We start from the raw sequence: 12903 nt of genomic DNA, 5'->3' as shown, positions 1-12903 counted from the left end.
CGACTTCCAACAACCAAAACATTGATTCACTTTTGCATCAAGCAATATAGCCATCCATCCATACGTTTTTATCCTCCAGGGAAATGCCAGTAAACCTGAATTCAACCGTAATTCAACTAAACACATATGAAGCTTCTCGCTTAGGAATAAACACATTTATCCGCGTGAGAGTCCTCGTCCCATCAACTTGGACGGCAAGTACTAGATACCAATTAAATTATACATTTGTCAGTAGTAACACACTAGTACATAAAACGAAGAATAAATTGTTACTCTTGAAAAATTGAGGGTTGAAATGTCTGTAAAGCGGCCAACATTACATTTTCATGCCTGGTTAAGCAATCAATCCTGAGTGAGTCCTTCTCTTTGGGGAGAAAGTGAAAGTGAAAGCATTCTCATTCACCAGGCCGATGATGATGATGATGGCGATGAAGAGGGAGATGCCTCGCTCCCCGCTCTCCGGATCTCAGAATCTCCTCAGCTTCCGGCAGATCCGCAACTCCCAACAATACTCGTAACCTTGTTTGTCTCAGAAATTGTGGCCACAGCTCAATAACTTATCGTACACGGGCTAAAATCAGTTAATTCATCATCCCGTGAGGAAAGAACGGAGTAACTAAACCAGCTTTTTACGTGTACTTTCAAGGTGAAAGTAGGCCGACATCGTGAGGTTTTCCACTGAACGTGATAAATACATAAACTAGAGGTGGAGGCAACTTGAGACTTTTGGTAAGTACCTCAGATTTTTACAATTGAAGCAACAAATCTCTTGCACAGAGCATTACGTTATTTATGTTCACTCTTATAAATAAGTATGAATGTCTTATGACTCCTCACGTATCTCCGATTGACCTTTAAATCTCGTCATGCATCGCCGCCCACGACTAAAAAATCTGTCTATATTGTACAAAAAAACTAGCTAAGAGCATTTCGTAACAAATTTTCAATAAACTATGCCGCATTGAATTTTCATGAAATTCATAAAAAACCATGTCATGTCGTGGAGAGAGACGGGCTGATCCAAAATATTATTGAATTCCATTACGATGAAGGGCACTTTCAGTCACCCACATTATCAAGATTTTTTATACTTGGCTGTCTCTGTATCCATGTTTTTCCCTCTTGCTCCACTTCTTACATGTAAGTACACTTTGGAGAATTTGAAATGTTGATACCTTCAATTTCTGGAGCAAAAGTAAATATGCAGCACTCTACTAGATGTTTCAAAGTTCTTACAGTTGCCTCTTGTTTCCGCCTTACATATTTTTAGTTTTTGTCTGTTGATCCCACCACAATCAGCGTGTGAACGCATGAATGAAGAAAGTCGTCCCAGGTTCTGGAAAAGTTGAGTAAATAGCATGTCGACTATGCAGAGCTCGTTCTTCATAGATACAGCGTTTTGGCATCTCACAAGGGAACCTTAAGTACTGTCACCTCTCGATTTCCTTCGGAATAGCCTTAATCGACAGATAATTTAATGAAACTTAAACTTTGTCATAGAACATGCGGTGCAAAATCGCGTTTTCGCGAGAAATTTGGCGAGAGCTGCACCAAAACGTGCAATTTTTGCAATGCTTCGCTTATGGCTTTCCGTCTGCCCACGCACTCGTCTCACCAACTCGCAGCTCTATGCTGCGTAATCTGGGAAAAACGCATACTTTAATCAGTACATGTTCTGCTAGAATTGGCAAATCAACAAAGTATTTTGTCTTAATAAAAAATTTAAACTACATGAAGTAATCCTCAAATCGGTATTTGTTGAGTATTTATCTATAAATTGCAGTGCTAAATGTGATTTGAAGTAGGCTGTAATTATTTTATCCGCAAATTTTAAAGGAAAACGGGCATGTAAGTCTATTGTGTAAAATGTTTATTTGGGCTATCAAAACTTATTTTTATTAAACTTTTTGGTTAGTTCCTGAGATTTTAATTTACTTTCTAAACTATAACGGCTACACCTTGAAATGGTATGCATTATTATTAATGTGAATCAAATTAAGTTAGTACCAAACGACGTAATTTATTTATTAATCAGATTAACCCGGCTCACGTTGTGGAACATTTAGTTAAACTGGTCCGAACCCGCTTTGGGGATGACAATCAGTCGCCTCCAACTGACGAAGAGAGAGAATTAGCCAATCACCTTTTTGAAATTATAATTGAATTAGACAATGGGACAGCAGTACTGGAAACTGACTGGACTTTGACTCATGATACGGATGGCCATGACACAGTCGAAGAGGAAGATAATGAGGATGAACCAAGCCAAAATTCTCAAGAATGGGAAACACTGTCGTTAGTTACAGAAAGTAGCACCGAAAATTTTACACTAGATTATATGAAATCAGTATTAGAGTGCTACGATAAACACGGTTGGGGTCGCGTGCAAAAGAGGTTTAAAAGGGTTAAGTATAGAAAGTACATTTATAGATTTCGTGATTATGTTCAGCAAAACGGAACAAACGCAGAGAAATTACAAAAATTACACATAGAATTGTTTGAAAAATTCTCAATTTTATTAATGAAACGAGAAATAATTCATGATTTTGATTTAAAACGATGGGCACTACAAATGGCTAAAGAGCTTAATTTACCTCAATTTAAAGCAAGTGATGCGTGGATTCTAATATTTAAAAAATCCCACAATATTGTGTCCAGAAAGATAACTAAATTTGTCACAAAAACTTGTTTGCAAAACGCAGAGGTAATAGCTCAATCAGCAAGAAATTTTGTAGAGTCCGCCCAAGTTAAAATGGAAATTTACCATCATGATAATATTTTAAATACAGATCAAAGCGGTTTTAACTATTTGCTAAAATCAAATAGGATGTTATCAGTTAAGGGCGAGAAATCCACTTCAGCGGTCAAAGAGTCCAAAAACAAACAAACTCATTCCTACACAATTCAACCAATTGTTTCTATGTCAGGCAAATTAATTAGCGCCTTATTAATTTGCCTGCAAGAACAAGATGGTAAGTTTGGAAAAATAGTTCAAAAGTCTGTATCGGAGGTGGCTGCTAAATGCAAAAATGTAATCATCTTCTGTAGCAAATCTGGAAAACTACAGAAACCACTCGTTAAGTTATGGGCAAATGAGATTCTCTATAAATCTAGTGAATTTAAAAGTCTTCTCTTGTTAGATTCGTGGACAGGTCAGACAGACAATGAGTTATTTTTATGTGAGGACCAAGATAAAGAATGTGAACGAATGTATATCCCCGAAAATACCACTGATAAAATTCAGCCTCTAGATGTATATGGTTTTAGGCAGTGGAAAATTTGTGTCCGTAAGATGTTTTCTCATGTAATTTTAAATCAAATTGGCACTGATTTAACATCAAGAATTAACATAATTACAATGCATTCGCTTATTCATAATCAGCTCGCAGCTAATATATTCAGAAATATGTGGTTGTATATGCATGGTACAAATCTGGATATCTTTTGGAGAGGCCTGAGCCTTTTTTAAATGTTAGTGAAGCATTATTTGAATCATCACTTGAAATATGCAGTGAATTTAATTGCCAAAATGCTCAGTTTATTAAATGTGGGCATTGTCGAAAGTATTTATGTTTCGTCCACTTCTTCGAAAATTATCATTTTCATGAACCGGAAGTTGATGAAGAGTTAATGGATGTTAATTAAAATTATCATAAAACTTAATTATTATTTAAAATTAATACATTGTGATAATATAAAGAACGTCCGGGAATGAATGGGAATGCGCGCTCTAGCGAGTATATTGACAAATCAATAAACCCGCGAACTATAATAATTTAAATTTCTGAAAGCCCACTTCATTAGGGTCAATTTGGTATATCACTCTTAAATTTCAAAAATGGATAAGGGTAGAAGAAGCTTGTTTGAAAGGGAGCTGTTAGCAAAACGAGTGATGGAGTTCTACAACACGACAGCCAACCGAGACTCCAAGGTGACCTGGAACTTTTTTAAGCAGGAAGGAATTCCAAGTTCAAATGTGTATTCCTACATAAAAAAGTTCAAGGATTCCGAAAATGTGCAATTCAAGAAGCCAGCTGGTCGTCCGGCGAAGCTAGCGACCACTCGAGTGAAAAATAGAATTGAAAAATTTTCAAAACCAAGCCATCAACGTCAGTAGCTGTAGCTGCCAGGAAAGTCAAAATTTCCAAAAGCTACCTGGGGGAAATTAAGGTCCATAAATTAGGAATCAAAGCAAGGACCAAAAAACCTGCACCAAATTACAAGCCCGTACAAGAAAGTCGGATCAAGGATTGCTGTCAAAAATTGTTGAAGAAAATGCGTGGAAAAGTAGTGATCCTGGATGACGAAACGTATGTTCCGGTTGACCCTTCAAATCTTCCAGGGCGTCATTTTTTTCATAGCTCGGATCCCTCTGAAGTGGCTTATGAAGAAAAAGTACGAAAAAAAGACAAATTTCCAAAGAAATATTGCATTTGGCAATGCTTCTCCAGTCACGGACATGTATCAGACCCGGTAGTTCTCGAAGGGAATATCAATCAAGATATTTATCTGAAAAATTGCGTCAAGGCTGGATTGGAAGCATTTATTAATAGGTTTCACAAAAATGATAAAGTTTTGTTTTGGCCTGACCTCGCCACTTGTCACTATGCAAAGAAAGTGACCGAGTACCTCAGAAAGAAAAATATTGATTTCGTACCAAAAGATATCAACCCACCTAATGTACCCCAACTCCGCCCAATCGAAAAATTCTGGGCACGTTCTAAGTCAGTATACTCCCGGCTTCAAGATGTGCCTGACACCTTTCGAAAATTCAAAGGACGATGGAAGAAAATCACCTCGGAAGTGGCAAAAACTTCGGGAAAAAATTTAATGAAAAATCTTCGCAAGAAAATCGAACTAGTCGCCAACGGGGGTGTGGCGGCCTTAGCTATTAATTAAATTATGTAGGTACGTATTTGGTATTATACATATGCAAAAAGTTTAAAATTCCGATAACTAATTGTGATTTTATGACCACATTTTCAGACCATTCCCATTCATTCCCGGACGTTCTTTAAATTGAAGTACTGAATTTGTAAATGTACACAGAATAGTTAAGCTTTAATAATAAGTGGTAGCGACTATGGTGTAATGTTTATACGTCCAATGGTGGTATAAAATTTAATACAGAGCTATTAATTTCGCATGCTTGCTGTTTTGAAATCATTGCAATAATCGTGCTTGTTTCAAAATTTATTCATCCGACTTTGATACAAAAACCGATGACACTAGGAAACCGCTTTAAGGATGTTTCGCATTGCACTTTTTACTGAAGGAGTTTTATGGAACCACAATGTCTTATCTGGTGTATATGTAAGTATGTTTCCGTAATATAAGTTAGGGTATGACGAGCACATTGTGTGTAGAAAACAATCCAGCATCCATTGACCACACCCACATGTGAAAGGATTGAGTGCGATACGTGTGGTGAGTGAAAGCCATAAGCGAAGCATTGCAAAAATTGCACGTTTTGGTGCAGCTCTCGCCAAATTTCTCGCGAAAACGTGATTTTGCACCGCATGTTCTATGACAAAGTTTAAGTTTCACTAAATTATCCGTCGATTAAGGCCATTTGGAAGGAAATCGAGAGGTGACAGTACTTAAGGTTCCCTTGTCAGTTACACATACTTATGTACTTGCTTTCTCCGGTGGAGATGTGTGACAAAAATGTCGATATCCCTTTCTCCTTTGTGCATCCTGCAGTATCAGAAATCTCTCGATAGCCGTTTTCCATCTAAATGCATGACAGTAACTGTTACCATTTAGAAGGTCGTGTGTTTTGCAATATGCGTGTGTGTGAGTACAGTTCCTCGTTAACATTTCCCTTAGTGTGGTTGTCCTTTCCAAGTGGTAATAAAAAAAGGGACGGTTTTGGCCTTGAATTTCCCACAAGTTATGTTTCATTGGATTGCCAAAACAGTTCCTGAATCTTAACGAGGTACTTTGCAAAACAGGCAGAAAATCCATGGTATGCGGAAAAGAGGGAGAGATCAGATCGAGGCAATCATGCAAATCATTAGTCGGGACGAGTAAATGTCGGAGAATTGAAGGATATGTTGTTATAATGTGCCACGTGGTACAATATGTGCATACAAATTGGGCATAATGCATTTCGTAAATTTGTCCAGAATTTCAAAGTTATAGGAACATTTTGGTCTTTTAATAGATCAATAAAGGGTTTAGTATCATCCACTACGCATACATATTTGTATGTCCATATTTATGTACAATTTTCTAACCATAAGAAATTTTCAGTAATCCCCTACTTCCTGTAACGGTGGGGTATTAAAATAATACTACTTTCACCATAATCCTCGTATCCTTAATAATTAAAAGACTATCTCACAAGTAACTGGAAGGTTTATGTACAACTACAGCTTATCACATGAGATGTAGTTCATAAATATGAAATATGTGTGTATGTTGTTTTATGATATACACGTTTGTGTAGCCTGTATAACCTACTTAAATGCTGTCTGAAGTGGTGTGCATCGCTATTATGTAAAAGCGTAGCGAGAACAGTAAGCGAAATTCCAGTCAATTTCACCCAAATTTTTCTATTTTCCCGTTACTCAGCCATTCTATTCAGCTATCCCCAATTCACAGTCATGGACATAATGAGCCACTTAAAACTGTCGTCGACATCAATATGCATAATCAATACCTGTTCGCTGTTGTTTGTTCCCTTCTCCACTTTCTTTCTAAAATTCAAAGCCTTCGTAAAGAATGGTCGGCTTGGATGGAAGAGAAGAAAGAAAAAAGCTTTGTTGTTTTCCTCCTTCACTTTGTCTTTAGTTTTCTCATGCATTCATAAACTTTTTTCTAGGAAATTACATTATTATGCATAGAATTTTTAAATGGTCCCTCTGTTGTTTTAAGAAACTTCAAAGCAAAAATAACTGAAATTGAAACGGAGAGATTTTAGAGTTGGTTAATATTATAAAAAATGGTAAAACCTAAGTTTTTCGCATGTATGTAAATACTAATAATTTGCAAAAATTTAAAATTTATTCGCAAATTGTAAATATGGGCACGTACCACGACCACCCACTCAATCTGCCCACTCATTCCAACTGCAATAATGTACTAAGCAGAGGAAGTAAATTCCTTAATTTAGGATTTGTTTGAAGCTTTTGCTCTTCTGAAGTGGTTGAATGAATAGCACCGCAAAACCGGTCATCACCTCAACCACCACGACAACAATCCGTCGTAGTATGCACTTGAACGTATTGAGCAAATATGACTAGCTTCAGATTTTGCCCTTCAACCGTATCCCACCAATAACCACATCATAAATACATTTGAAACATCCACCTTCTGTTCCTTGTCGGTATGTGTGCCTTGTCTATTTGATGCTGCAGAAGAACAAACCCTGTTGAGTAACAGAGCAGGGAACACCCTCATCTCCATGAGTGAACACAGCAGCAACGTGGTGTTCGAGGTGTGTGTTCCCTGATTTGTGCAAAATTACGAACCAAGATTATGCAAACAGAACAAAACCCATCTTGGTTTTGGTTTTGCCCATGACGAAAAGAGAAAGTCCGACCCGTTGTTCAAATAATGTAGATATTTAAACGAATCATTGTTGTCTCGTCATTTCTCCAGCAACACTTGAGTTGCAGTTTGTTTCTCAAGAATCTGAGTAGCTAGACGGACAGTTCCCATTTCTGGTGATGTGCAACTTATTTATTATGCCACAGAAACCAGAGACAAAACAACCTTGGTGAAGAGGCAAGTAGCATTAGTATCAGTGCTACTACTGGTCTTATGTAAGTTTTGTAATTTTAGCGTGAAAACAAATCTTCCCCATTTAGCTACTTTCGTAAGATGTTTTAACGAGCAAAATTTCTTCCCGTGTTAATAAATCATCTTTCAAGTTAGACTATTAAAAGTTTTCAATAATTGAGCAATCGAGTAGCGTAACTGAGCGTAATATGCACAGAGAATTAATTGGGGCGTTGAAATATTGATTACGTAATTACTTAGTTGTCAGTTTGATGCTATAATTACACGTTTTTGACCTCGTCTGGAATTGATCAGGAAAAAATTATTAGCAAAAAAGGAAATCTAAAGGAAACGAACAAACTCGCCGTCTAATCATGTCACTTTACTAGATTTGCAGGTATATACTGCTCAGATTGCAAAATAGGTATGAATACGTATGCACATTGTATGTTCATATACTCACACCTACTCCTATACTCATTTTCACTCTGTAGTCTGTGCCCCCACTGACATATTTACCCAACAATAATACTTTTACCGCAAGTGGGTCGAAAAAACCTATCATCCACTTAACATCTGAAAGCCTTGCATGTTTATTTAACTTTGTAAAATTTTCGCAAACTTCAAGTTCATGGCAAATTGGCAAACACTTAGGAGCCAATGTTTTTATAGTAGCTCTGAGTGCATGTGTATTCCTATTTATATACGGACAAATTTGTGTGGAATCTCAAAATATGAATATGCATGTACCTTCTAATATCATTTTGCTTTTCTATTGATTTTGAAGGAGATCCTGTTGTGCACGCCTACAATCGCAGGTAGGCAGTGCACTTTTACTCTGGCATTTTTGACATCATGACAGAAATCTCGTATTAACTTGGCTTTCTCGTTGGCGTATGAAAATATTCATAAAGGTCATACAAACCTGGCGGGTTATTCAATAATATTAATGCGTGCACGTCACCGTTTTCAAATGCCACAATGACATCCTGATATGCATGTACTTCACGTTTTTTGTTGCGACTCGTGTGATTATCACACCAATGAAGTACATTCTTGGCCACTTAAATGTATGTAGATCAATACCGACCAAGTCTAATTTCAGATTAATTAACAAAGTAATTGGAACTGGGGAAAATTGCAAGTGTAATTTTCTGATGTTGCTGGTATTAAGGGATAACGAAGCTTATTACGAAACACTTTTTTGCACTAAAAGTCTAATTAATGCAGTAATTTATTCATGCTGCGAGCCTAATTGGATTTTGGTTGTGTTGTGTATGTGCTCATACATACACCTCCATGGAATACATATAAGTGCTGGATAAGAAATTGAGCTGGGGATAAGGTTCAAGCGGTTGCTTTTTATTATTAAAAATATCGAATTACATATACATAATTTAATTGGAATCTAGAGTCAAAAGTCTGCACATTATTTCAATATTTTGATTACTTGGAATGAGATTACAAAATTAAATTAAAATTTCCCAAAAAATTTACCTCAAAACAAATTATGCTCATGTTATAAAAGGTGGAAGGCAAAAAAGTTTTCCCATTTAAATGTCATATTAAATAAACAACAGCAAGTCTTGCAAGGCAACTGCTACTACCCTTTAAAAAAATGGAACATATGCCTAATTTCTTCCTTCTCGATTTGGACACCCCTGCTTCAGTTTTATAGTTAGCATTACATGTATATCTAATTGATGTCGTTATTATTCCTCTGCCAGGAAATTCTCTTTTATTTGAAACCCAAGAACTGGTGGAAATGTTCATTTAAGAAATGTTGAAGAACTACTGCCCAAAATAATCCCTTGTAAATTAGTCCCTACTGTTTAAAGAATAGACACAAAATTACTCTCTCAGAGGGCAATCCACTCCTTTCGCAATTACTTTTGCCACTCTTCAAGTGCTAATTGGATTTTATCGTTGTAAATTTATACTAACTTCATTTCTAACCTATGCACTTGCTTACTTCAAGAACAGTTGAACGCACTTTCTCCGAAACGTCCAAGTCTGACATTGCCATTGTGTTTGAGCAATCAAGTCGAGAACTCACAAACACTTTCTCCACTCAACTTTCTCTTTCGGCAATAATTGTATTTTAATTGTGTTGTCCATCCATCAGATGCACAACCGTTAAACTAAAAGTTTTTCCTGTTCCTGTTTCCATTTCAGTCGGAAAAGTATGAATTTCCTGGAATGCAAAAGTAATCTGAAAATCACTGAAATCTGATTTCATTTCACAACCCAGTCATGTTTTTGTCTTTTGTTTCCATCTCACCCCCGGCGACTGATGGAATCCAGAGAAATGAAACGTGATATGAGACAGACGAGCTTATTCTAGATCCGCCTGCCTCTGGGTACCCAAAAACAGAGGCGGACTAACAATGTTGTCATTTTATTAAATCTCAGGCCATACAATTCCACATTACAAAATCCTCCAACATTGAAACCTTTCTAGAAAGGGAAACTTTGCGTCACTTTCTCTTCCGTCATTATGCTCGCGTATTATATGCAATCATCGCTCTGCACTAATGGAACTACCATTTTAAATTTCCCCTCTGTACAATTTCATTCAAAATTGTTGAAGGATGTTAGTGAAGGCCGGAAAGTTTTACTGCTTTATTATTAACGGAAAGTTTGTGGGACCGGTTTGAACTTGTACTTTCGCGTCGGAATCGTGTGAAAATATCTGTAAAATGTGCAGGTTTTGTACGAATCGGGCGAAAATTTGGACAATTTGGAAGAAAGTTTTAGTTGATTTAAGTCTGCAGATACCCGGAATTGTGTGCCGAAAGGAGGAACAATTTATCACATTCCGTTTATGCGTACCGACTAAACTACTGGACATGTATGTATGTATGTACAAGACCAAACTGGGTGGCCTCAAGTGTCTCAGCGTACATGTATATGTACTTGGACCGAAAAACTATTTAATATTGCAAGGGATACCACACCCAAAAGTGTCCTTTGTTCTTTGAAGTCACATAGTCAGAAAACCACGCTCTCCAATACATTCCCGCATTATGTACCTTGAAGTGTTTGATGTATGGATCGTCACCCCATGCCTTTCATGTGTAGCTTTAGATTCATGCACTATTTTCTATGAATCTCAATCCTACATTCCATCGATTTTTATATGTGTGTACCAAGATCTGCTTGATTTGATTGTCACATATCAATACAATTTTAGTTCTGAGGTTCAAATACCTTCGAGGGTTGGAGTATTTTGTGTGATTTTTTCAATGGTAAAAAGACTAGTAAAAAGTACGTTGAATATTTGATAATGTGCAGAGCTAGTGAAAGTGGAATGTGGATTTTTGATTATCATACAAAGCGAGTTGAGAAATAATTACATAATTTTGTTCTATGTCAGTATAAGTTTACATAATAACCGTCACGATATTACTGCTTTCATTCCTTCAGAAATATTCACATTGCACTATGAACATAAATCTGTATCCACCCACGTAATACGGATAGTACATTGTATATATTTAGCATGGACCAACGGGTCTGCTGGCGTTGAGGCAACTGCAGAGTCCCTCATGACTTTCTGAAGAATTTGGGTTCAAAGGATTCTGTCGAGATAACCTCTCTCTCTTCATGGCGGTCTCAACCAAAAGAAAGACCACCACATGAATTTTGTGTTCCTCGGGTATGTTGCACCATTAATATTAAACGAGTCGTAGACCAGCACACTTCATAAAAAGTCGTGTCCTGCATACGTATTTTTTTAGTTATTTACCAACGACCCAATCATATCCTCTCATCCTATTGTAATATTTATGAAAATGGAGCTCATCAATTTCTGGATGCTCCGAACTTGAGAGATGAATCAGAAGGATGCGATCCCATTTCTAATGTGACTTGTCACTTTCACTTTCAGTAATGTTCAGACATGACAGAGAGAAATCCCTCGTGTTTCTAAAATTTCAGGACAACGTCCTCCCTCACAAAAAGACAAATGACAAGAGCCAAGACGCAGTTATTGCATGCATTCACTCGAGGGACAGGTTTCATACATCGTCCTCTTTATTATGACAGAAAATGGAACAAGTGGGTGCATTTTAAATGGAACTTGTCTCATTGCGCAACACTTTCTAGACTTACATATTTCATATGCATCTGTTCTTAGAAATTTTCTGTGCTATTAATAAACTTTATTTCTGTTTGAAAATGCATACATAACTCGGTCGAATCAGTTTCATGAATTGCTTCGATTGTCTGGAGACAATTAAAAAGTTGCAGAGAAAGTCCGACATTCATCTAAAAATAGGTATACGGCATCTTGTGGCATGACAGCGACTACAAGAAATCAACAGAACGGTGGCATATTACTTATTTGTTAACTTTTCGCGCAATTCGAGCGTGTCAGTTCAAGTCGACCATCGTCTGCTCCCCGTCTCCCCAATTCATGAACTAGAAGTAGCGAAAGGAGTGAAGACATGGATGGAGGAAATTTGAAGAGTTTTCTCTTTTGTAATAAAACAGTCGAGATGAAATTGAGACTCTTACTCATTCCGACAGAAGGATGAGCGGATGGATTACTCAGAATGCTGCAAAAGTGATCTATTTCACGATGATGGCGATGAGGTTTGCTGCACCAGCCTCCGGCTCATAAAAGCTACAGTAAATGTCTCCCAATTTACTAAAGCGTTATTAGACATAAGATTCCATCAGCATCATGCTCGTTGCAGATGGTGAGCTATATTTGTAACGGATACACAAATAGAGTCCGTAGCTATATACGTATGGTAGCCATCGGTCACTTGAGGGAAAGGTAAATGTCGTGTGTAAATACGCGGTCTTATTGACCTAACTCAAGGGTTGCAGTGTGATAAAAGCAAAGTAAACACGGTTCCCATGAATGGGGTGTAACCAACAGTTTATTGAGCGGAAACCCAGTAAAGGAGGCGAATATGCAATTTATCAGAGTCAGTTATCCGTGATGAACCAAAGTGATGTATAAATCAGGACAAGAAGCAATACATTCGTGCCTCAAGGTGTATCTACGTAACTACGATGAACGTACACCTGCATATTGCTTTTATTTTATTCCAGGAAGTGCAAAAGTCTAACCAGTACTCGATACATTCAAGCGCACAAAAAGTGAAGAACAGAACAATCTTTCTTCTGTTCCAAGGTACGTTTGAATGTATCCAGTTGCAGCGTTTC

At 37.2% G+C, this 12903-nt stretch overlaps 2 protein-coding genes across 2 annotated transcripts in view; both read left to right on the top strand.

The window, feature by feature from the left end:
- The first annotated feature begins 347 nt into the window (after positions 1-347).
- Positions 348-12903, top strand: part of LOC118435011 — a 30396-nt gene continuing 17840 nt past the window's right edge. Inside the window, exon 1 of the mRNA XM_035849973.1 lies at positions 348-729. The gene's annotated coding sequence lies outside the window, so the exon portion shown is untranslated. The remainder of the gene's footprint in view (positions 730-12903) is intronic.
- On the top strand, positions 1454-3731 carry LOC110847661. The gene is made up of 3 exons (XM_035849969.1): positions 1454-1848; positions 1916-1967; positions 2036-3731. The coding sequence occupies exons 2-3, from the start codon at positions 1965-1967 to the stop codon at positions 3467-3469; spliced, it is 1437 nt and encodes a 478-aa protein (XP_035705862.1). The 5' UTR covers positions 1454-1848; positions 1916-1964; the 3' UTR covers positions 3470-3731.

This window comes from Folsomia candida, unplaced genomic scaffold (assembly GCF_002217175.1).
Source record: "Folsomia candida strain VU population unplaced genomic scaffold, ASM221717v1 Fcan01_Sc003, whole genome shotgun sequence".
In the NCBI taxonomy this organism is placed as follows: Eukaryota; Metazoa; Arthropoda; class Collembola; order Entomobryomorpha; family Isotomidae; genus Folsomia; species Folsomia candida.
Note: the sequence above shows the minus strand (reverse complement) of the source record. Positions and strands in the feature narration are given on the sequence as shown.